Source organism: Patagioenas fasciata, chromosome 2, assembly GCF_037038585.1.
Source record: "Patagioenas fasciata isolate bPatFas1 chromosome 2, bPatFas1.hap1, whole genome shotgun sequence".
NCBI classification, from domain to species: domain Eukaryota; kingdom Metazoa; phylum Chordata; class Aves; order Columbiformes; family Columbidae; genus Patagioenas; species Patagioenas fasciata.
In genome coordinates, this window is record NC_092521.1 from 168,538,441 (window position 1) to 168,558,106 (window position 19,666).

Below are 19,666 nucleotides of genomic sequence, written 5' to 3' on the forward strand. Positions count from 1 at the left end.
TGCCGTGGGCTTGTGCCCCACATGCCTGCCCCTGGCTGTCACAGGCTCCCGAGGACCCTCTTGTCCCCAACATGTCCTGGTGCCAGGATGAGGCCCCAGGACCCTCCTCCCTCAGTGTCCCCATGTCCCCAGCAGGACAAGGCACAGCAGGGCCGGGAAGCAGCTTTATTTAGGGGGGCAGGGGTGTGACAGGAGGGTCCCCAAGACGGTGGCTCATTTCCTCTTGATGGCCTTGTAGAGGTTGATGCTGGCGGCCAGCGTGTTGATGGCCACGGGCACCAGCGGCCAGAAGCGCTTGACACGCACGGGCTGTGGGGACAAGAGGTGTCACAGGGTGGGGGGACAACAGGGACCTCCCAGGGTGTCCCCCCCAACCTGGGATCCCCCAACTCACGTCCACAGTGGAGTTGACGCAGGTGACATCGAGGATGAGGCCACCACGCAGGGGCACGGGAGCCGAACAGTCCTTGATGAGCTGCGGGGAGCGCGGGGCTGAGCTTGGGGACACACAGAGGGAATGTCCCCAGGCTGAGGGGACTGTCCCCATGCTGGGGACCCCACGGGGTGTGTCACCCCCCCCAAAACTCTCACCCCGTCCTCCTTGAAGTCGCACTTGTCGAGCTGGGTGGGCGAGTGCGCCGGGCAGCGCGTCTCCATGATGGTGAAGTTGAGGCGCTGCAGGGAGCTGAGCTGGACGTCCTGTGGGGACAATGACAGTGACATTGCCAGTGACACACCTCACCCATCACCGCCTGGGGGGACCCAACGTGGCGGGACAACCCTACCCCACGCCCCAAATCCCCCCCCCGTGCGCAGGCTCTGCCGTTCCCCCCACATCCCCGTGGGGACGCTGGGGGAGCCGCCGGTGTCCCCACGGGTGACACTGACCGGGGCGGGCTCGGGGTCGGCGCTGAGCAGCCGGAAGGCGTTGGGCACCTCGGGGCGCTGGTTGTAGGAGTCGATGGCCTGAGCCAGCGCCTGGGTGTAGGTCAGGGGGGCTGGGAGGGCGCAGGCCCCCCCCAGCAGCGCCAGCACCAGCACCCAGCACCCCGCCATCCTTGTCACCCCCGGGTCACCCTGGCCCCTTTTATCCCACCCCAAGGACCCGCCCCGGGGCTCTTTTCCCCCTCCGGAAACGCTTGGCCCCAACCCACAGAGTGACAGTTTTATTTGTTGGGGACACACATGGAGCAGGGGGGTCCTGAGTGTGTCACATTTGGGACATGTCCCCACTCCCCAAGGTGTCCTGAGCCCCTTGGCTGGGTATGTGGGGTGTTTATGGTCCCCCCTGGGGACTGTCCCCTCTCCCAGGGGTGCAGGGACCTGCAGGGATCGAGGTGACACGGGGAGCATTGCAGGGACATTTATTGGAAGCAAAGCGCCCGGGCAGGGGACGCGGGGGGGTTGGGGACACATGCGGTGTCACCCGCTCAGGGTTTGGGGGGCTGCAGGTTGAGTTTGTCGCGGATCCAGATGTTCCTGCACAGGAAGATGTTCCTGAGCCGATCGCTGATCCTGGTCACAAGGTCCCTGAGCGGGGATGGGCGATTCTGGCCGAGCTGGGGGTACAAGGAGCAGTGTCACACCTTGGGGACATGGTGGGGTCTGGGTGACCCCCGCTGAGGACACAGTGGCGTTTTGGGGACTTTCTCACCGTGGAGGTCACCCAGTGGCAGAAGAGCTCGACCACCGGCTGCTGCTGCTCCAGGAACACCCAACCCCGGCACCATCTCAGCGTCTGCGGGGACACCGAGGGGACACGGGTGACAGGAGCCCCACGCCGCCCCCGTGCCTCAGTTTCCCCACTGGGGACAGCAGCCTCACCCCAAACCAGCAGCTCTTGCAGGCGGTGGTGACCGTCCCTGGGGACCGACACGTCTCCTCCACGGTGAAACTCAACTCCTGCCGCTGCCGCAGGTCCTCAGCCTGGAACAGGGGACAGGGACACGTCAGGGGACAAGGACACCGCTGTCCCCAACGCTCAGCCCCGAATTGTGCTGGATTCAGCCCAAAAACTCACCCAGCCGGGGCGCGGATGGAGCTGCTGCAGCCGCAGGACGCTGGGGACGACGATGGCCTTGGCGTTGAGCAGCTCCACGGCCGCTGCCACCACGTCCTCGTAGCTCACGGCCCAGCGTCCCCACGGGGACGGGGACACCGATCCAGCCACCCCTGGCGTGGATCCGTCCGTCCCCAGCGTGGAATTGTCCACTGTCCCCGGGGTGGTGGCCCCGGCCAGCGCCAGCAGCAGCAGCAGCAGAGGTGACACCGCTCGGCACGGCCCCATTCTGCTCCTGCCACCCGCAGCGCTGGGGACACCTTTTTATGGCACCTGGAGGTGCCGGTGTCACCGTCACGGGCGTTCCCACCAGGTGACACCTCCCCCTGCGTCAACAGGAAAGGCCCTGGGGGGACAAATCCGGCCAAGGGATGAGTTCAACCCTCTATGGTCCCCAGGCCACCTCAGCAGGTGGCCCTGCCCTGGACACCGCGTGCCTGGGGGGGTGACAGCAAGGACAGGGGTGACAGCGAGGACAGGGGTGACATCAAGTCCCAACGTGGCCATGGAGGGTTCTGGGGTGAGGTGCCACCTCAAGGGGACCATCAAAGAGCCAACGGGGTTTGATGGGGACATAGGTGACACCAGGTTGGGTGAAGAAGCCACATGTCCCCCTGCTGGGACTTTCCTGTGCCCCCGGGGGTGGCAGGTGGCCAAGCGGAGCGGTGGGGACATGTGTCCCTCACAGCAAACAAGGTGGGGTTGAGCAATCACCGGCATTGGGAGCGTCACCAAGCAGGAACCTCCAGGAGGACACCCAGGAACCTGCTCAGGTGACAAACCAAAGCCACCCAACAGGTTCAGAGCTCCCAGTGGCTTGTAAATCAAATGGGGACAAGTGACCCCGGGTCACAGCTGAGGGGTGGCAGCTGGGAAGTCCCCAGAGGCGGATGTTGTCAATCATGGACACGTAGGAAAGTCCAGGGTGGAGCTGGGAAGATCCAGGTTGAACCTTCTGTGGAGAGGGGACCATCTCACAACCCAACCAGGTCCAACCTTCCATGAAGGGACCCTTGGTGGGACCATCTCACAACCCAACCAGGTCCAGCCTTCCATGAAGGGATCCTTGGTGGGATCATCTCACAACCTGACCAGGTCCAGCCTTCCATGAAGGGACCCTTGGTGGGACCATCTCACAACCTGACCAGGTCCAGCCTTCCATGAAGGGACCCTTGGTGGGACCATCTCACAACTCAACCAGGTCCAACCTTCCATGAAGGGATCCTTGGTGGGACCATCTCACAACCTGACCAGGTCCAGCCTTCCAGGAGGGGACCCTTGATGGATCCATCTCACACCCCATCAAAGTCCAGCCTTCCATGAAGGGACCCTTGGTGGTTCCATCTCAAACCCCACCCAGGTTCATCTTGAGAACTTCCAGTGACAGCGACTCCACCATGTCCCCAGGAAGGTTCTTCCAGTGACCAGCTGGTCCCATCATACGACCCAAGCTGAGATGAAATCTCTCCTGTTGTCTGTTGTCCTCTCCACGTGGCTCCTTGGAAGCCTTCACCCATTGAGTACTGGTGGTGAGATTCCCCTTAAACCTTATCCTCTCCATGGAGAAGAAACTCAGCCCCTTCAGTCTTTCCTCCTGGAGCAGGTTCTCCAGCCCCTTGGCCATCCCCCTGGCTCTCCTTGGGACCTTCTCCGGTTTGTCCATATCCTTCTGGACTTGTGGGGACCAGAAGTGGAGACACCATGCCAGGGGTGGCCTGGGCAATGGTCTTGGTCACTGAGGAGCCAACAGTCCAGCGGATCTTCTGCTTATGAACAAGGATGAGCTGGTTGGAGATGAGAAGGTGAGGGACACCTTGGCTGTGGTGACTGTGAGATGGTGGAGCTCAAGGTCCTGAGAAGAGGCAGAAAGCAGGATCACCACCTGGACACACTGAAAGAGAAGAATTTGGGCTCTTCAGGAGCCCTTGGAAGAGTCAGGTGGGATAAAGCCCTGGAGAGATGGTTGATTGTCAAGGATTGTCTTCTCCAAGGCAAAGCACGGACCTTCCCGACAGGCAGGACATGGAGGGAGGTGGCTGGAGGTCGGAGGGGACGAGCTCAAGGACAAGAGGGACACAGACAAGAGGTGGATGCTGGGATAGGTGACACGGGAGGAAGATATAGAAACTCACATTGACCAAGTCAAGGACCACCAGGGGTTGTACCCAACCAGAAGATGGTTGGAAAGCACCAGAAGGGTGAAGGAGCTGGAGCACAAGTGTGATGGGAGCGGCTGAGGGACCTGGGGGTTCAGCTGGAGAACAGGAGCTGAGGGGAGACAGGGACACAAAGAAACGGCCTCAAGTTGCACCAGGGGAGGTTGAGGTTGGATCTGGGAACAATTTCTTCCCCAAAGGGCTGTGGGGCATTGGAACAGGCTGCCCAGGGCAGTGCTGGAGTCACCAGCCCTGGAGGGCTGGACAGACGGACAGGAGGTTCTCAGGACATGGGGCAGTGCCGGGGTGGGTTATGGTTGGACTCCATGATCTTGAGGGGGTTTTCCAACCAGAATGATTCTGTGATTCTATTTTATTTCAGCTGGGTGGGTTCAACTCAAAGCATCCCTGCAGTTTCAGTTCCAGCTGCTGCAGTTTTGCCTCCCCAGTTTTTAGATTTGGCCCCAAATTTTGTCCATCCATGGTGGATGAGCTGAAATCTCTCACAGAGAACCAAACCCCACGTTCCACTGCTCTGGGCACACTTTTCTGTGCCAATCAGCCCCTAAATCCCCACCTAAAATTTCCCTTTGGCACTAAGGGCACGTTGGCCTCTGCCCGGTGCAGAGATGAGCGTCTTGCTGTTAATTCCCAGCAAAACCAGCCCGTTAGTCTTGAGACCAAAGAACAGGGGAGTCCTGCTGGCTTTGGCTGCTGTATAAGGAGCGACCAAGGAACGTGGGTTTGGCACCTTGTCCTAAAGAGCTTCCAGACCAGCGGCCCGAGCTGTGAATTGGGATTCGCTTTGCTTGGGTTACGTTACCACTGCTGAACGATGAGTGAAGGTCACAACTCTCGCTCTTGCCCAACTTCCCCGCACCCCACAACAGGAGGGGGGTAAATAACCCCCCCTAAACCACCCCCAAGGCCCCGAGCCGTGAGAATAAACCACTCATAAATCACTGTTTCCCTTTATTTGCCCAGCGCGGACCGAACCGCCCTCCCCATTCCTGCTGCCCACATGGTTATTTGTCTTTTATTCATTCCCACAGCCCGGCCCAGATCTGGACACTTTAATAAGAAATAAAACTATATTCATCATTAACCAATTCTTGATCAAAGCTTTCTGACCATCTACAAAACGAGGGGATATTTTTCAAGTTCTACATCCTTCTACATGACGAGAGAGACAGAAGATTCAGTAACACATTGTCTGGTCTTTGCTCTTGGTCGCTTTGGTGGTCGTTACTTCTCTCCAGGGTCATTTATCCTCCTCATCACTTGGTCGCTAATTGACCTTTCACCAGCGAGTCGCTGAGCAGGCGCAGTTCGTTTGTGAGCTCATTAGTTTGGCAACACTGAGCAACATTTCTATAGAATAAGCAATATTTCCATAGCTTGAGTTATTTATTGCCCTCCTTGTCCGGTTTGAGTTCTGCTCCCAAGGATCCGCTTCCTGCTTCTATGTTTTGTGAGTTCATGATCAATTGCAGGATACAAAACACAGATCCCTCCCAAATATGCTTAACAAGCAACAACGCGCAGGTCTTACCATAATATGGTTGAAAGCACAAATCCTACCTAGATACAAACTGCGATTAAAGGGAGCTGGGCGTCCTGGGGACAGCAGGGTGAGCATGAGCCAGCACTGGGCCCTTGTGGCCAGGAAGCCAATGGTGCCTGGGGTGGGTTAGAAGGGGGTGGTCAGTAGGTCAGAGAGGTTCTCCTGCCCCTCTGCTCTGCCCTGGGGAGACCACACCTGGAATATTGTGTCCAGTTGTGGCCCCTCAGCTCCAGAAGGACAGGGAACTGCTGCAGAGAGTCCAGTGCAGCCACCAAGATGCTGAAGGGAGTGGAGCATCTCCCGTGTGAGGAAAGGCTGAGGGAGCTGGGGCTCTGGAGCTGGAGGAGACTGAGGGGGGACTCATTCCTGGGGATCAATATGGAAAGGGGCAGTGTCAGGAGGATGGAGCCAGGCTCTTCTGGGTGACAACCAGTGACAGGACAAGGGGCAATGGGTGCAAACTGGAACACAGGAGGTTCCACTGCAAGAGGAGAAGCAACTTGTTGGGGTGAGGGTGGCAGAGCCTGGCCCAGGCTGCCCAGGGAGGTTGTGGAGTCTCCTTCTCTGCAGACATTCAAACCCGCCTGGACCCCTTCCTGTGGAACCTCAGCTGGGTGTTCCTGCTCCGGGGGGATTGCACTGGATGAGCTTTCCAGGGCCCTTCAACCCCTGACATTCTGTGAAGTACAAATCTTACACACCGATACAAAACCAAAGCTATAACCTAGCATCAGGATTATATAAAAACATATGTACTTCCAGAGCTCCCCAGCGCTGTCAATAAAGAATTAACAGTACAACTGACTCTGCAATTAAGTTTATTTCCCTGTTCCAACCTCTCTGCGGTCATGGCAGGTCCCTCAGCCCCGGGGAAGGGGTTCAGTCCCCCTCACGCAGCCGGGCGGCCTCTGGGGGGGCTGAGGATGGAGAAGACCCGGGTGGGGGGGGGACGGTAGATAGAGACCCGGCCTCCCCCCGATATCCCCACAGCGGCCTGGCAGGCCCAGCCGGATCCTCGGGCTCGCGTAGGAGCGCCCGCCGCGCTCCAGCCCCATCGGGGCCGGTGAGGAAGGGCCAGAGCGCCGGGAAGGCCCCGGCCGGCAATGGCAGATCCATCATGGCGCCCACGCCGCCTTCACTGCCCGCACAGGAAGTCTCGCTGTCTAAGCCAATCGGCGCTCGCCGAACTGTGATGACTCACATAGACTGCGCCGGTTCGCTGCCAATGGGGAGTCTTCGTGGTGTGTGACGCCATCGCCCTGTGCCGGTGGCTGTGAGGCGGGCCGGTGTGCGGCCGAGGTCAGGCCCGGTGGCGGGAGCGGGTGTGAGGGGAACGGGCCGGGGATCGGGCGGAGCCTACGGGGAACCAGCCCCGGGAGGGGGCGCTGGGGGAAACCGGCCCCGGGAGGGGGCGCTGGGGGGAGCCGGCCGGGAGTTCTGAGGAGAAACATCCCGGGGAGCGCGGGCCGGGCCCGGGGGGAACGGGGAAACGGCGTTGGGGGGTGGGCCCGGCCTGGGGCTTCTGAGGAGGATCGGGGGATTCTGAGAGGAAATATCCCGGGGAGCTGCCGGGGTTCACCCCACGGGTTATTTCTCCTCAGCCCACCCGTGGGCCCGGCCCTGGGGCTCTGAGGGGCGGGAAGGGCCGGGGGAGTCCCGAGAGGGGGAGATGGGGCTGGTCCTGGAGCTCAGACCGGAGCTTTGGCGGAGCTGGAGGCTCCAGACCCGCTGCTGGTCGCTCTGAGGCGGCTCTGGGCTGCCTTGGGAGGTTGTGATGGAGTTTGGCAGCTCCTGAGGGGATCTGACAGCTCAACAGGGCCTGTGCAGCCTCTTCCACAGCGACGTGTCACCAATTGATGGCCAAAAAGCTTTTATTGCCTCTTCACATCCAATATTGCTGGTTAAATCAATACGTTCCTCACAACCACTACCAGAACTCGGCCACCTCCACCTTTTTATCTCTGAAATCCTCCCACTCCTCAAACCCTGGGGGCAGTTTCAGGCCCCTCACACCAAGAAAGGCCTTGAGGTGCTGGAGCGAGTGGAGAGAAGGGAATGGAGCTGGTGAGGGGCTGGAGCACAAGTGTGATGGGAGCGGCTGAGGGACCTGGGGGGTTCAGCTGGAGAACAGGAGCTGAGGGGAGACAGGGACACAAAGAAACGGCCTCAAGTTGCACCAGGGGAGGTTGAGGTTGGATCTGGGAACAATTTCTTCCCCAAAGGGCTGTGGGGCATTGGAACAGGCTGCCCAGGGCAGTGCTGGAGTCACCGTCCCTGGAGGGCTGGACAGACGGACATGAGGTTCTCAGGACATGGGGCAGTGCCAGGGCTGGGGGAACACTTGGAGTCGACTTTACAGTTATTTTCCAACCAAAATGATTCTATTTTCCTTCCATAGTGTCCCTGAAATGCTGCACTGACCTCCAGCCATTTACCCTCCCGTCCCCCCACCATGGCCGCCCGCTTGGTGCGACGCTGCTGCTGGCGACACTTCGCCGCCTTCGTCTCCGCTCCCTCGGCCGCCGCGGCCGCTCTGCTGGCGCCGCCCGGGAAGGTGCCAATGCCCAGAGCTGTGCCCCAAGCGCCTTTCGTTTTATTTCACACCTCGAGTCCTCCCGACTGGGCAGACGGATTTTCGGTCAAGGAGCAGGTGGACGATGGTAGAAACCCGGAGTACAAAGTGATCGGGGAACTGATCGAATCCGCCACGAGCCCTCAGGAACTTTTCCAGCTGAGCGAACTCCACGAGCTTAACAGCAACCAGGCCTCCCTCATCATCACTCAAATTTCCCGTCTTGCTTCGGAAAAAAAGCTGGAAACGGAGAATATTGTGCGAGATGAACGATTCCAGCAGCTCATTGACATCATGGATTCCCAGGTGAGTTCCCTCCCGGCTGCAGGAAATTTGGGGGGGAAGAACACGAGGTGGGTAGCGGCCGGTGCTCCTGGGATTGAACCGGTGTCGCTGGCTGCTTGTTTAGGGTTTGGATTTGGCTTTTCCAAGTGGAAAATGAAATTGAGGGGATCAGGAGAGGTAGAAATGTTCATCAGATGGTTCGTATTTCTCCTGATCTGTAATTTCTGCTCCCTAAAACCTGCCTGAGGAGAGCAGAGGGCAGGGATTTTTCCCATAAACCCTCCCACGCTGCTGTATTTGGAGTGAAAGTTGCTACCCCTGCTCATGTGCACAATCCCGTGTCCCCATCACCACAGATCAGAGGATCCAGTGTCCCTGGGGAAGGGATTCCCACCGGACTGGGTGCTGTGGGACGTGAAGCGGCGTCACCCAAATGCAGGAAACCACCCTGAGGGAGGATTTGGGGATGTAAAGCGAGCAAACTGCCAGCAAACACAATTCTCCTTCTCCAACGAGCTGCTAGTGCAGCTGCAGTCGGACGTAACTGAACATCAGAGGTTGTTATAGGGGTGCAAAAGTGCTTTGGTGCAAAAACCCTCAAATTAATAGTCTTGAAATGCTCTTGCGTCGATGAGCCAGGGATTTTGAATGATAGGTGAGGCGTGGGCTGGGACAGCGTTGAGGGAAAGGGCTTTTAGCAGGCTGTGGAGTGAGATTCGGATGCGTGAAGGGGTGAAAAGGGCAATGGAGCAGCCAGGGGAGCAGCCTGGTTCTCCATGTGACTTCTGGAATAATTAGGGGTAAATCATGAGCAATTCTTGCTTTCCCAGCTGTGAATTTTTGAGACTGTTTCAGGATCATTTTGATTGGAAGAGACCCTCAAAATCATCAGGTCCAACTGTTAATTCTGCTGTGCTGCTGGAACTGCTGGAATTTGGACAGGCCAGAGACTTAAACCCTTTAATTGCCCAAACCCACCTGATCCCTCCTGCCCAAAATTCAATGTCTCACAGCGCTGCCTCACTTCTCGCTCCGAGAAGCAGCTCCTGGTTCCTCCGATCATTTTTATAACGTTGGGATGTCGTCCTGCAGGCGCTGGGATCCATGCACGGTTTTGCTGTCTGCAGAGCCCGTCGTCGTGCTGAAATTTGGGGTTGGTTTTATGGAAACGGGGTTTTCAGCCTGGAACTGCCTCACAGGACGGCGATGCCGCGCAGCTGGGGAAGCTCGGGCTGGAAATAAAGAGGTGCCAGACGTTCCCTGACGGTTTTCCAGCTTTCAGCTCTGTCAGCACCCGATTGCGGGTGGAAAACCATGAGTTGGTGGGAAAATAAGCCGAGAAAGGTGCAATGTGGGACTTGGCAAGTCCGGGAGCTCCCAGCAGGCCCTGGGATTCGTGCCCAGGTTCCTTTCAGAGACACTGGGGAGAAATCGGAGCTTTTAGGATAAATTTCACCTGACCCAGGGTGCCGAGGTGAATCTGAGCCCCTGTGGCATTTCCCCCTGAGACCCTCAAATTTTGACTGCGAATTTCTCAACTGTTCCCACTGCTCTTTGCTTTACCAGCCCCAAAGATGCTCAGACACCTCCAGAGAAGGGTCAGGTCTGATTAAATATTTTGCCCAGCCAGTAGCAAATCTCTTTAATTTTCTTCTCCAAGACACAGAGAGTTTTCCAGCCAGGATGGCAGCTCTGTAAGCAGCGAGTGGTTATTTCTCGAGGCAGATTGTCCACGGCTTTGGCATTGGGGTTTCTTTTCCTCACCAGATCGCTCCAGGTTCTATCTGATTGTGTGGAGGAGCAAAGGTCTCATGTTGTGGAGCGTCTGGAGAACAGGAGCTGAGGGGAGACAGGGACACAAAGAAACGGCCTCAAGTTGTGCCAGGGGAGGTTGAGATTGGATCTGGGGAACAATTTCTTCCCCAAAGGGCTGTGGGGCATTGGAACAGGCTGCCCAGGGCAGTGCTGGAGTCACCATCCCTGGAGGGTTGGACAGACGGAGGTGAGGTTCTCAGGGACATGAGGTAGTGCCATTGCTTGGACTCCATGATCCTGGCACCTCTTCCAACCAAAATAATAAAGTGATTCTACAAATACTCTCTTCTAAACGCCTTTCCCTTCTTTCTTTCCGCTGCCCAGATCTCGCAGGTGTGGAACAACACCCTGGTGAACCTCCTGAAGAGCCTCTACTCCCTGGGGGTGCCCGGCAGCAGGCGGGAGATGCAGTCGGTGGAGCAGGAGGTGCTGTGGCGGCTGCGGCGCCTCACCTTCCGCCAGCTGGCGTCCCTGGCCGAGTTCCTGGCCATCAAACAGGGGAAGGACAACAAGCTGCTCAATGAAGTCATCAAGAAGCTGGAGCTGCGTTGGACAGAGCTGGAGGGAACCCGAACGGTGGTGACGCTGATGGGCAAAGTTGGGCACGTCTCCCCGGCGCTGATGGACCGGCTGGAGGATAAGGTAGGGCTTGGGTTGCCCCTTCAGATGGGAAGAGGGTTTCAGAGAATCACAGGGTCATTTTGGTTGGAAGAGCCCCTCAAGATCGTGGAGTCCAACCATAACCCACCCCAGCACTGCCCCATGTCCTGAGAACCTCATGTCCGTCTGTCCAGCCCTCCAGGGATGGTGACTCCAGCACTGCCCTGGGCAGCCTGTTCCAATGCCCCACAGCCCTTTGGGGAAGAAATTGTTCCCAGATCCAACCTCAACCTCCCCTGGCACAACTTGAGGCCGTTTCTTTGTGTCCCTGTCTCCCCTCAGCTCCTGTTCTCCAGCTGAAGCCCCCAGGTCCCTCAGCCGCTCCCATCACACTTGTGCTCCAGCCCCTCACCAGCTCCGTTCCCTTCTCTCCACTCATTCCAGCACCTCAAGGCCTTTCTTGGCCTGAGGGACCCAAAACTGTCCCCAGGATCCGCAGTTTGGCCTCCCCAGGTCCCAGCACAGGGACGGTCACTGCCCTGGGCCTGCTGGCCACACCGCTGCTGATTTTATTTCTGCTTCGCCTTCACTCTGTGCTTAACACTCACCGGTTCCCATCCCGCTCAGCTGTAGCAATGGCGCATCCCACTCCGGGTCAAGCCCAAATTTACACTTGTCTTTGTGCTTTTACATCCCTACTCAAATCTTTTTGTGACAGGCTCTGGAACTCGCTGAACACTTCAACCCCGATGAGACCCGGAAAATCCTGCTGGCTCTGGCCTACCAGAACCGGCGCTGCGTGCCGCTGCTCCGCGCCCTGTCCTACCACCTCCTGCAGAAACACGCCGAGCTCAGCCTCAGCGTCCTGCTCGACCTCGTTTTTGCCTACGGTGAGGAGGGAACTCACGGTAGGAGGGTGGTTGGGGTGCTGGGGAGCTCCCAAACTGACCCCAAATCAGCTCTCGCCTCCTCCTGTAGCTGTGGTTTTTTTTGGGGACCCCCAGTCTCTTGCAAAACACAGCTCAGAAAGGACCCCTGGGCACAACCAAAGTGTTCACCTGGGGACAGTGGTGTTAAACTAATCAATTTCTTCCCAGCCAAGATGTCCCAGTAACAAGTTAATGATAATTTGAGAGCGGCTGGGTGCTAAATTCACACTCTTTTAACAGCAGAGCAGCACTAATTGATAATTTGCTTTACAATCCTTACTTCTCTGGCTCCTCTTGCCACGTGATGTTGTGTGTTCCTGTCTCCTCCTGCTGTTGGCAGCCGATGGGAAGCCAGACAAGTTGGAGGAAAGCCAGGAGAGCTCTTCTCCAGCTGATTGTCCAGGTTCTGGTGGTGGCAACAGCTCTTCTGACCATCTTCAGGGCCAGGACGTTCTCCGGGTTGGCTACACTCTCAAAACTAAAGAAATAACCCCAGTAGACGTGGCCTTGGAGGGAGCGTGTGCTTCTCTTGATGATATTATGGGTGTATCTGCTGTGAGGTTGATGAAGCTGGAATGAATTTGATGGATGCTCCATGCCACAGCTTCCAAATTTGCGCCAGGCGCCTTTCCCGGAGGCAGGAAAGGCAACTGGATGTTATGTATGATATAGATGATATATATGCGGAGATCAGCCCAGCTAATCCAGTTCCCCAGCCTTAAAACCGACAAAGGCAACAACGACGACATCTGGACGTGGTTTGGGAGCAAGAGCGGCTCCGGCAGTGCCGAAGCTGCTGCGGTGGGGACATTTTGGCTGGAATAGTGTCACACTGTGCCCACATTTCATTTCGATGCTGGTTCCTGCCGCATTGGGATGGTTTGAACTGGTTGATACTGGTCTGACACCCCGCCTGTGCCCCTCTCATGGGGACTGTCCCCTCCTGGCTGCTCCACGCTGACCTGGGTCTCTGTGGGGTTTGGTGCTGCCGGGTGTTGGTTGTTTTTCGGTTGTTCCTCAGCCAGTGTGAGGGTTCCCAGTAGAGTCAGCGAGTTCAGGGCTCCTCTGGCCAGAGCAGATGGAGAAACCAGCGCTAAAATCTGCTCCCGGCACCGGGTAGAGGCTGGAGCTGAGTTGTCACTGAGATTGGGAGCTAGTGGGTGTGGCAGAGACTTGTGTGAGCAGAAAGGACATGGCCAAGGCCACCGGGGGAGGAAAAATCACTCTCCGAACCACCTCTTCTCCTAAAAAATGGGTTTGCCCTCTCCCTTGTGCCACCACCTGTCCAGGCACGGCTCCCGTGTAAGCGGCTGCCGCTTTCTCTTTGCTCCTTTAAGGAAAACTGAATTTCCACCAGCCCCAGGTCTTCCAGAAGATCGCCAGCGACCTGCAGCCCCACGTCCCCGCCATGGCGCCCGTGGAGGTGACGCGCTGCACCCGCTCCTTCGCCCTCCTCAAGTGGCTCAGCCTGCCGCTCTTTGAGGCCATCGCGCAGGTGAGGAGGGAATTCGACGCGAACGAGGAAGCCCCAGGTGGCACCAGTATGACTGGGATCCATCCCAGTTCGCAGATGGAAGCGGTTTGTCTCCCCAGGCGCCTTCCAGCTCTGCCCTGGTTTATTCTTCTGTACTGGGCGAGCAGGAACGTGGCAGAGCTCTTCTTCCCCTCGCAGCTTTCCCTTGTGCCAGGACAAAATCACAGGGAAGCACTAAAAGATCTTTCCCTCCTGTTTTCCCACCTTGCTACGGAGCTGACCACGTCCTTGGCTGATGTTTTCAATCTTTTCCTGCCTGTACTTATTTAGGACAGACCTAAACCTCTGGTTTTACCCCCAGTATGCCCTGGACAACCCCAAGCAGCTATCGGTCGCCCATCTCTGCGGTATCGTCCTGTCTTTCGCCCGCCTGAACTTCCAGCCCAGCGGCAGCGAGGATTTCTTCAACATGGTAACCTTCCTCCTCTTGTTTCCATCACCTTTCTTCCCTCCTTGCTCAGCGGGAAGGCTGCAGATCTGGCACATCCCCATGCGAAAGCGAGTGCTGGGTGACTTGAGCCAGGTTTAAATGACATGAGGGATGGGAAGGGTGAGCCTACCGCTCAGGCCAGGCTTAAAAACCTGCACTGTGCTCCCCAGTTAGTCCGTGACCATCTTGAGTCCCCACAGGCTTGTTTTCTACTGGACACAAGCAGCATGTGGGTGTTCACGTGCCCTCCTGAGCTCCAACCACTGTAATTAACTCCTCCTAATGAGGCTGTGGGTGTTGATGGGCGCACACGGAGCCGTGTGGCTCTCTCAGCTGAGCCCTCGGTCCGGCAATGCCTCTGGACTCCCCCACCAATATTAATTGTGGTCACCGCAAAGGGGGATTTTGCAGCAAGTGCAAAATTATTCAGTTTTGAGGCTTTGCAGTAAAGTTCTCCAGGTTTAAGAGGAGAAACCCTTGCGGGGTGCAGAGCTCCGGGCTCCTGCTGCAATTCCTGCACCTCCCAACACCACCGATACGGTTGGACTCGCTGATCTTGAGTGTCTCTTCCAACCAAATGGTTCTGTGATTCTATGATACAGCCCCAGCCCCCTCTGGTTCTGTTTAGGGCAGGTTTTAGTTGCGGATCCTGAAGAATTTATCACCTCCAGACCTCTCAGGAGCTGCAGGGTCAGCTCAGAGCCATCTTCAAATCTCTCCTCTAAATAACCCCGGGGGGAAGCGCTGCTGGAGAAGAGACGGCGCAATCAAACGCAGCATATCGCTTCGGGGCTCCGTTGAGCTGCGTGTTTGATGCGATATCCAGGTATCAGTGCTGAGCTGTTTGGTTTCCCTCTCTGCAGGTGCACGAGGAGCTGCAGGGCCAGCTGGGCAGCCTGGAGCCGCAGATGCTGACGGAGCTGGTGTGGTCGCTGTGCGTGCTGCAGCAGGCCAGGGCGCCCTACCTGCAGCGGGTGCTGGCGCCCGAGTTCTACGCTCACATCCGAGGTGAGGCGGGTGTCTGCGCTGGGGGACGGGGATCTGAATCACAGGCTCGTTTTGCTTGGAAAAGAACTGTAAAATCATCGAGTCCAAGCGTTCCCCCACCCCTGGCACTGCCCCATGTCCTGAGAACCTCATGTCCGTCTGTCCAGCCCTCCAGGGATGGTGACTCCAGCACTGCCCTGGGCAGCCTGTTCCAATGCCCCACAGCCCTTTGGGGAAGAAATTGTTCCCAGATCCAACCTCAACCTCCCCTGGTGCAACTTGAGGCCGTTTCTTTGTGTCCCTGTCTCCCCTCAGCTCCTGTTCTCCAGCTGAACCCCCCAGGTCCCTCAGCCGCTCCCATCACACTTGTGCTCCAGCCCCTCACCAGCTCCATTCCCTTCTCTCAACTTGCTCCAGCACCTCAAGGCCTTTCTTGATGTGAGGGGCCCAAAACTGCCCCCAGGATTCAAGATTTGGCCTCCCCAGTGCCCAGCACATTGACATAATCACTTCTCTAGTCCTGCTGGCCACACTGTTCCTGATACAAGCCAGGATGCTGGTGGCCTCTTGGCCACCTGGGCACACATGGGCTCACATTCAGCTGCTGTCAAACGACAGAGCTGGAGCAGCGAGTGGGGATACCGAGCATGGACCATCTAAATTTGGATTAAGGGGTTGTTAACTGGGAGGGAACTGGGTACCTGAGCCAGGGCAGCCCAGGGCAGCTACACTAGGGGGTGTTGAACCCCAACAGGGTGATGTGTTTCCAACTTGGTAATGGAAATCGTGTTCCCCAAGGCACAACTTGCTGCTCTGCTACCGCGCAGTCCATGTGCTTTGTCTAAAACCCCAAGAACTGACGGGAGGGCTTGGTGTTTCCTAAAAAAATGACCTCTAGGGAGGGGCAGCCCTGTCAAATTCGGTCCCTACCTCACCCGTGGTGGGGACCGGCCAACCGGCTGCCACAGCAACTTCTGCCGTCCACGGTCCCCTCGTCCCCTCCCGTGGGGACCCAGGGGTAAAGTCACACTGCAGACACAGGAATGTTGGAGCGAGAGGGGTCAGGCTCTTCTCCCCAGGAACAAGCGCCAGGACCAGAGGAAACAGCCTCAAGTTGCACCAGGGGAGATTGAAGTTGGATCTTGGGAACAATTTCTTCCCCAAAGGGCTGTGGGGCATTGGAACAGGCTGCCCAGGGCAGTGCTGGAGCCACCATCCCTGGAGGGTTGGACAGACGGACATGAGGTTCTCAGGGACATGGGGTAGTGCTGGGGTGGGGGAACGGGTGGACTCGATGATCTTGGGGGTCTTTTCCAACCCAAACGATTGTGTGATTCTCCACCGGGGCTGTCCCACTGAACAAGGACCCTATTGGGCTCATCCAGCTCGTGGTTGTTCCCTGCGAGCACACGGCAGCGGGAACACTGGCATTTGGCCATGGGGAATCTGCATCGTGGGGGGAGCAGAGTGAGGACACTGGCTATGCCAGATGAAGATCCAGACACCTCGTTGGGCCACGTCTCCATCTCCTCTCCTCCCACCAGGCGATCAGTCCCTCAAGGCCCAGAACTTACAGCTCAAGCTCATCCACATCAACGCCGCCGCCAAGCTGGAAAACCCTGACTACAAGGGCCCGTTCCTGCCGCCAGAGCTGCTGAGCACCCCACTGCCGCCCAGCGAGAGGGTGACCCAGCTGCAGAGCTGCCTGCGCGAGGCGCTGACGGGGCTGCTGGGGAGCCAGGACAACGGGCGCTTTGACATCCGCACCCTCTACGGTTGGCACATCGGTGAGCGCGTCCCCTCCCCGGCAACGCGGGGCCTCACTGGGCTTTTCCTGCTGGAGGGAGTTGGATTTTAGGGCTGGGGTTGCATTACCGGGGTTTATCTCCTCTTATCCTTCAGCCTCTCTGCCTCCTCGCCACAGCTGCTCTGCCTTCCCCCAGTCTCCTCCGGCAATTCGGCTCTGAAATCGGAGCATAAACGCTGCCCAGGGTGGGTTTTGGGCAGCAGACATGGAACAAAAACCCTTTTCCTGCTGCCAAGCAGCGCTGAGGCCGGGAAAGGTTCCTGGCTCTGCTCCCCTGGCTCCCCCAGCTCCCTGCAGCCCTGTCAAATTCGGTCCCTACCCTTCTCCGTGGCGGGGACCGGCCAACCGGCTGCCACAGTGAATTCTGCGGTCCACATGCCCCACGTCCCCTCCCCGTGGGGCACCAGGGGGTCAGATCACACCACAGACACATCTTCTGCCCAAGTAGATGCTCAGGAAGCCAACTCTGCCCTTTGCGGCGCGAGGAGGATGTCGTACCCCAGCTGGGTGCGCAGAGCTGCTCACAGTGCCGGTGACAGCAGGGGTTTTGGAAGGGGAATGGCGGGACATCGCGTGTTTTATGTCACCAGCCTCGGGGGACACGGTGCGAGCAGCTCTCAGGAGCTCTTGTCTTCCCTTCTCTCCCCGCAGATGCCGAGATGGTGGTGACCAGTGAAAATAAACCTCTCCCCGTGAAGGACTTTGCCGCTCCCCATCTGCTCCGCGCAGAGGGGACGAAGCCGCTGCCGCCGGGCGCCAGGAGGTGGGTCTGGGCTTGGCTGTGACCCCCCCGCAGCTCCTGGAGGGAGGAGGAGGAGGAGGAGGAGGAAGGCTCTGCCTTGGTGGTGCCAAGGATCCGCAGGTCACCACGGCGGGTGACCCGTGGGGCTGCCAGTGTGTGTCCGGCTGCGTCCCCACTTATTTGGGGGCAGGACAGGGATGGGTATAGGACAGAAATTGGGGCAGGGCTGTGCCAGCCCCCCCAGGTGACATTTTGCAGCTTCGGCTGCTCTGATCAGGAGGGGAGAGGTCCACGTGCTGGTCACAGCGATGGTTTTCTCCCCAAAAAGGCACTGAGGGGAGGACTGAGCCCCCTGCCTGGAAAAAAGGATGAACTGGGTTTGAGCCACCGTCCTGGGGCTTCTGTGGTGGCTCCGAGACGGGAGAATGGCTCTAGTGTGACACATTTGTGGCAACAGGCAGAGCCAGAGGAGCCCCTTGTGCCACGGCTCCCGTCAGGAATTGGGTGCTGCCAGGTTCTCTGTGGGTCTCACGTCCTCCTGTCCCCTCTGCACCCCCAGGGTCGCCTTCCTGCGCTGGGAATTCCCCAATTTCAGCAACAGGAGCAAGGAGCTGCTGGGCCGCTACGCCATGGCGCGGCGGCACGTGCAGGCGGCCGGGTTCCTCGTGGTGGACGTGAGTAGAACCGCGCGACGGTTTGGGTTGGAAAAGCCCCTAAAGGTCATCGAGTCCAACCATAACCCACCGCAGCACTGCCCCGTGTCCCTGAGAACCTCATGTCCGTTTGTCCAACCCTCCAGGGATGGTGACTCCAGCACTGCCCTGGGCAGCCTGTTCCAATGCCCCACAGCCCTTTGGGGAAGAAATTATCCCAAATTTCCAACCTCAACCTCCCCTGGCGCAACTTGAGGCCGTTTCCTCTCATCCTATCACTTGCCAGTAGCCGCGGGGTCTCAAATTCCGAGGAGATGAAGGAGCAAACACCTGTTGGGGGGGCACCACGTTCCCTCTCGCTCCCCTCACCTTTTCCTGCCAGCTCTGGGTCCCGCACCCCGCCCAGGTCACCCAGAGCCCACACCAGGATTATCCACCATGACCCCCAGCGCGGAGGTGCCGGGGGGGCCGGTAATCGCGGGGGACGCCAGACAAGGGCTTAAGCCGCTGATCCCCAGTGCCGGAGCCCTGTGCGCCGGCAGCTCATGCATTATTGAGCCTCCTGGAGGTAATTATAGCTCTCCGGGCCGGCAGCGTGTCCTGCGCACCGAAGCGCGGCTCCTTCGGGGCCACATGTCACCCCCCAGCAGTGTCACTGTCACCCCACGCCCGCTGCTGCGCTTTGAGGTCGACGCCAAGCGAGGTTTGAGCTTCACGGCGCTGGCTGGGGAGGCTCAGGGAGGAGGAGGAGGAGGGAAGCGCCGCTCCGTGCAGCTTCAGCCTCCTAAATATAGAGACAGGAGTGGGCGGCGGGATCCCCCCGATAAATCCGCTCCCTCTCTGCCGGGGAACAACGTCCCAGCGCCGGGGTTTGAACGGCGCTGGAGCCGCCAGCGAGCACCGGGCTCCTGAGGCTGCGTGTGTCCCCTCCTCACCCCAAAATTCTCTTAAATAAACATTTCAGCTGCCTCGCGCCGGGCGGGGGCTGTGAGGGGGAGGACGGCACGTCCTCTGCATCTCGCACGAAAAATTTAACGGGTTTTGGTGCTGAATTGTCAGAGTTTTGGCCCCTCCATGGGGGTGGTGCCCTCGCCCATCCCCGCAGGCTCAAAATAGGTGACGACGGCTCCTCGGGGACCGAACGCGGGACTCGTGGTGCGTCTCTGATGGCATCTCCTCCTCCTCCCGCCCCGTTGCAGGTTCCTCACTACGAGTTCCTGGAGCTGAAGCTGGAGCGGCAGCGCACAGCCTACCTCAGGGACAAGCTGCACAAGGTCATGGCCAAAGACATGGCGAGTTAAACCGGCACCGCGCTGCCCGGCGGCTCCGGCAACGCTGCGCCGCGTCAGACGCGTGCTTGAATAAACCCGCCCTGTACAGTGCCGCGGTTTGGGGGTGTCCGTGCCCGTTGACACATTGCTTTGTGTTTTCTTTGGGGTGGGAGGCGGCTCCGTGGTGACGCTCGGCGGGACCCCCCTCGCCACAGCTGCGGCTCAGCTTGGCTTAAGCCAGGCTTTAGGATTAAGAGCTGTC

General features: G+C 58.4%; 3 protein-coding genes and 2 non-coding genes across 5 annotated transcripts; 3 read left to right on the forward strand and 2 right to left on the reverse strand.

Moving 5' to 3' along the window:
• Positions 1-151: 151 nt before the first annotated feature.
• Positions 152-1,066, reverse strand: LOC136098580 (cathelicidin-3-like). Its single transcript, XM_065832118.2, has 4 exons — positions 889-1,066; positions 592-699; positions 395-475; positions 152-309 (listed from the first exon to the last, which is right to left on the reverse strand). Exons 1-4 carry the CDS (start codon positions 1,054-1,056, stop codon positions 214-216), a joined length of 453 nt encoding a protein of 150 aa, XP_065688190.1. The 5' UTR covers positions 1,057-1,066; the 3' UTR covers positions 152-213.
• Positions 1,067-1,430: 364 nt separating this feature from the next.
• Positions 1,431-2,287, reverse strand: LOC136097861 (cathelicidin-B1-like). Its single transcript, XM_065830691.1, has 4 exons — positions 2,021-2,287; positions 1,825-1,926; positions 1,655-1,738; positions 1,431-1,559 (listed from the first exon to the last, which is right to left on the reverse strand). Exons 1-4 carry the CDS (start codon positions 2,285-2,287, stop codon positions 1,431-1,433), a joined length of 582 nt encoding a protein of 193 aa, XP_065686763.1.
• A 4,704-nt stretch (positions 2,288-6,991) lies between these two features.
• On the forward strand, positions 6,992-19,545 carry TBRG4 (transforming growth factor beta regulator 4). Its single transcript, XM_065832591.2, has 11 exons — positions 6,992-7,078; positions 8,178-8,657; positions 10,776-11,093; positions 11,770-11,941; positions 13,318-13,475; positions 13,816-13,926; positions 14,808-14,952; positions 16,476-16,718; positions 17,390-17,501; positions 18,040-18,154; positions 19,333-19,545. The coding sequence occupies exons 2-11, from the start codon at positions 8,232-8,234 to the stop codon at positions 19,432-19,434; spliced, it is 1,902 nt and encodes a 633-aa protein (XP_065688663.1). The 5' UTR covers positions 6,992-7,078; positions 8,178-8,231; the 3' UTR covers positions 19,435-19,545.
• LOC136099154 (small nucleolar RNA SNORA5) lies at positions 15,835-15,972 on the forward strand. Its single transcript, XR_010651046.1, has one exon. It is a non-coding gene; the product is annotated as a small nucleolar RNA SNORA5 (small nucleolar RNA).
• On the forward strand, positions 17,031-17,171 carry LOC136099155 (small nucleolar RNA SNORA5). Its single transcript, XR_010651047.1, has one exon. It is a non-coding gene; the product is annotated as a small nucleolar RNA SNORA5 (small nucleolar RNA).
• Positions 19,546-19,666: the final 121 nt, after the last annotated feature.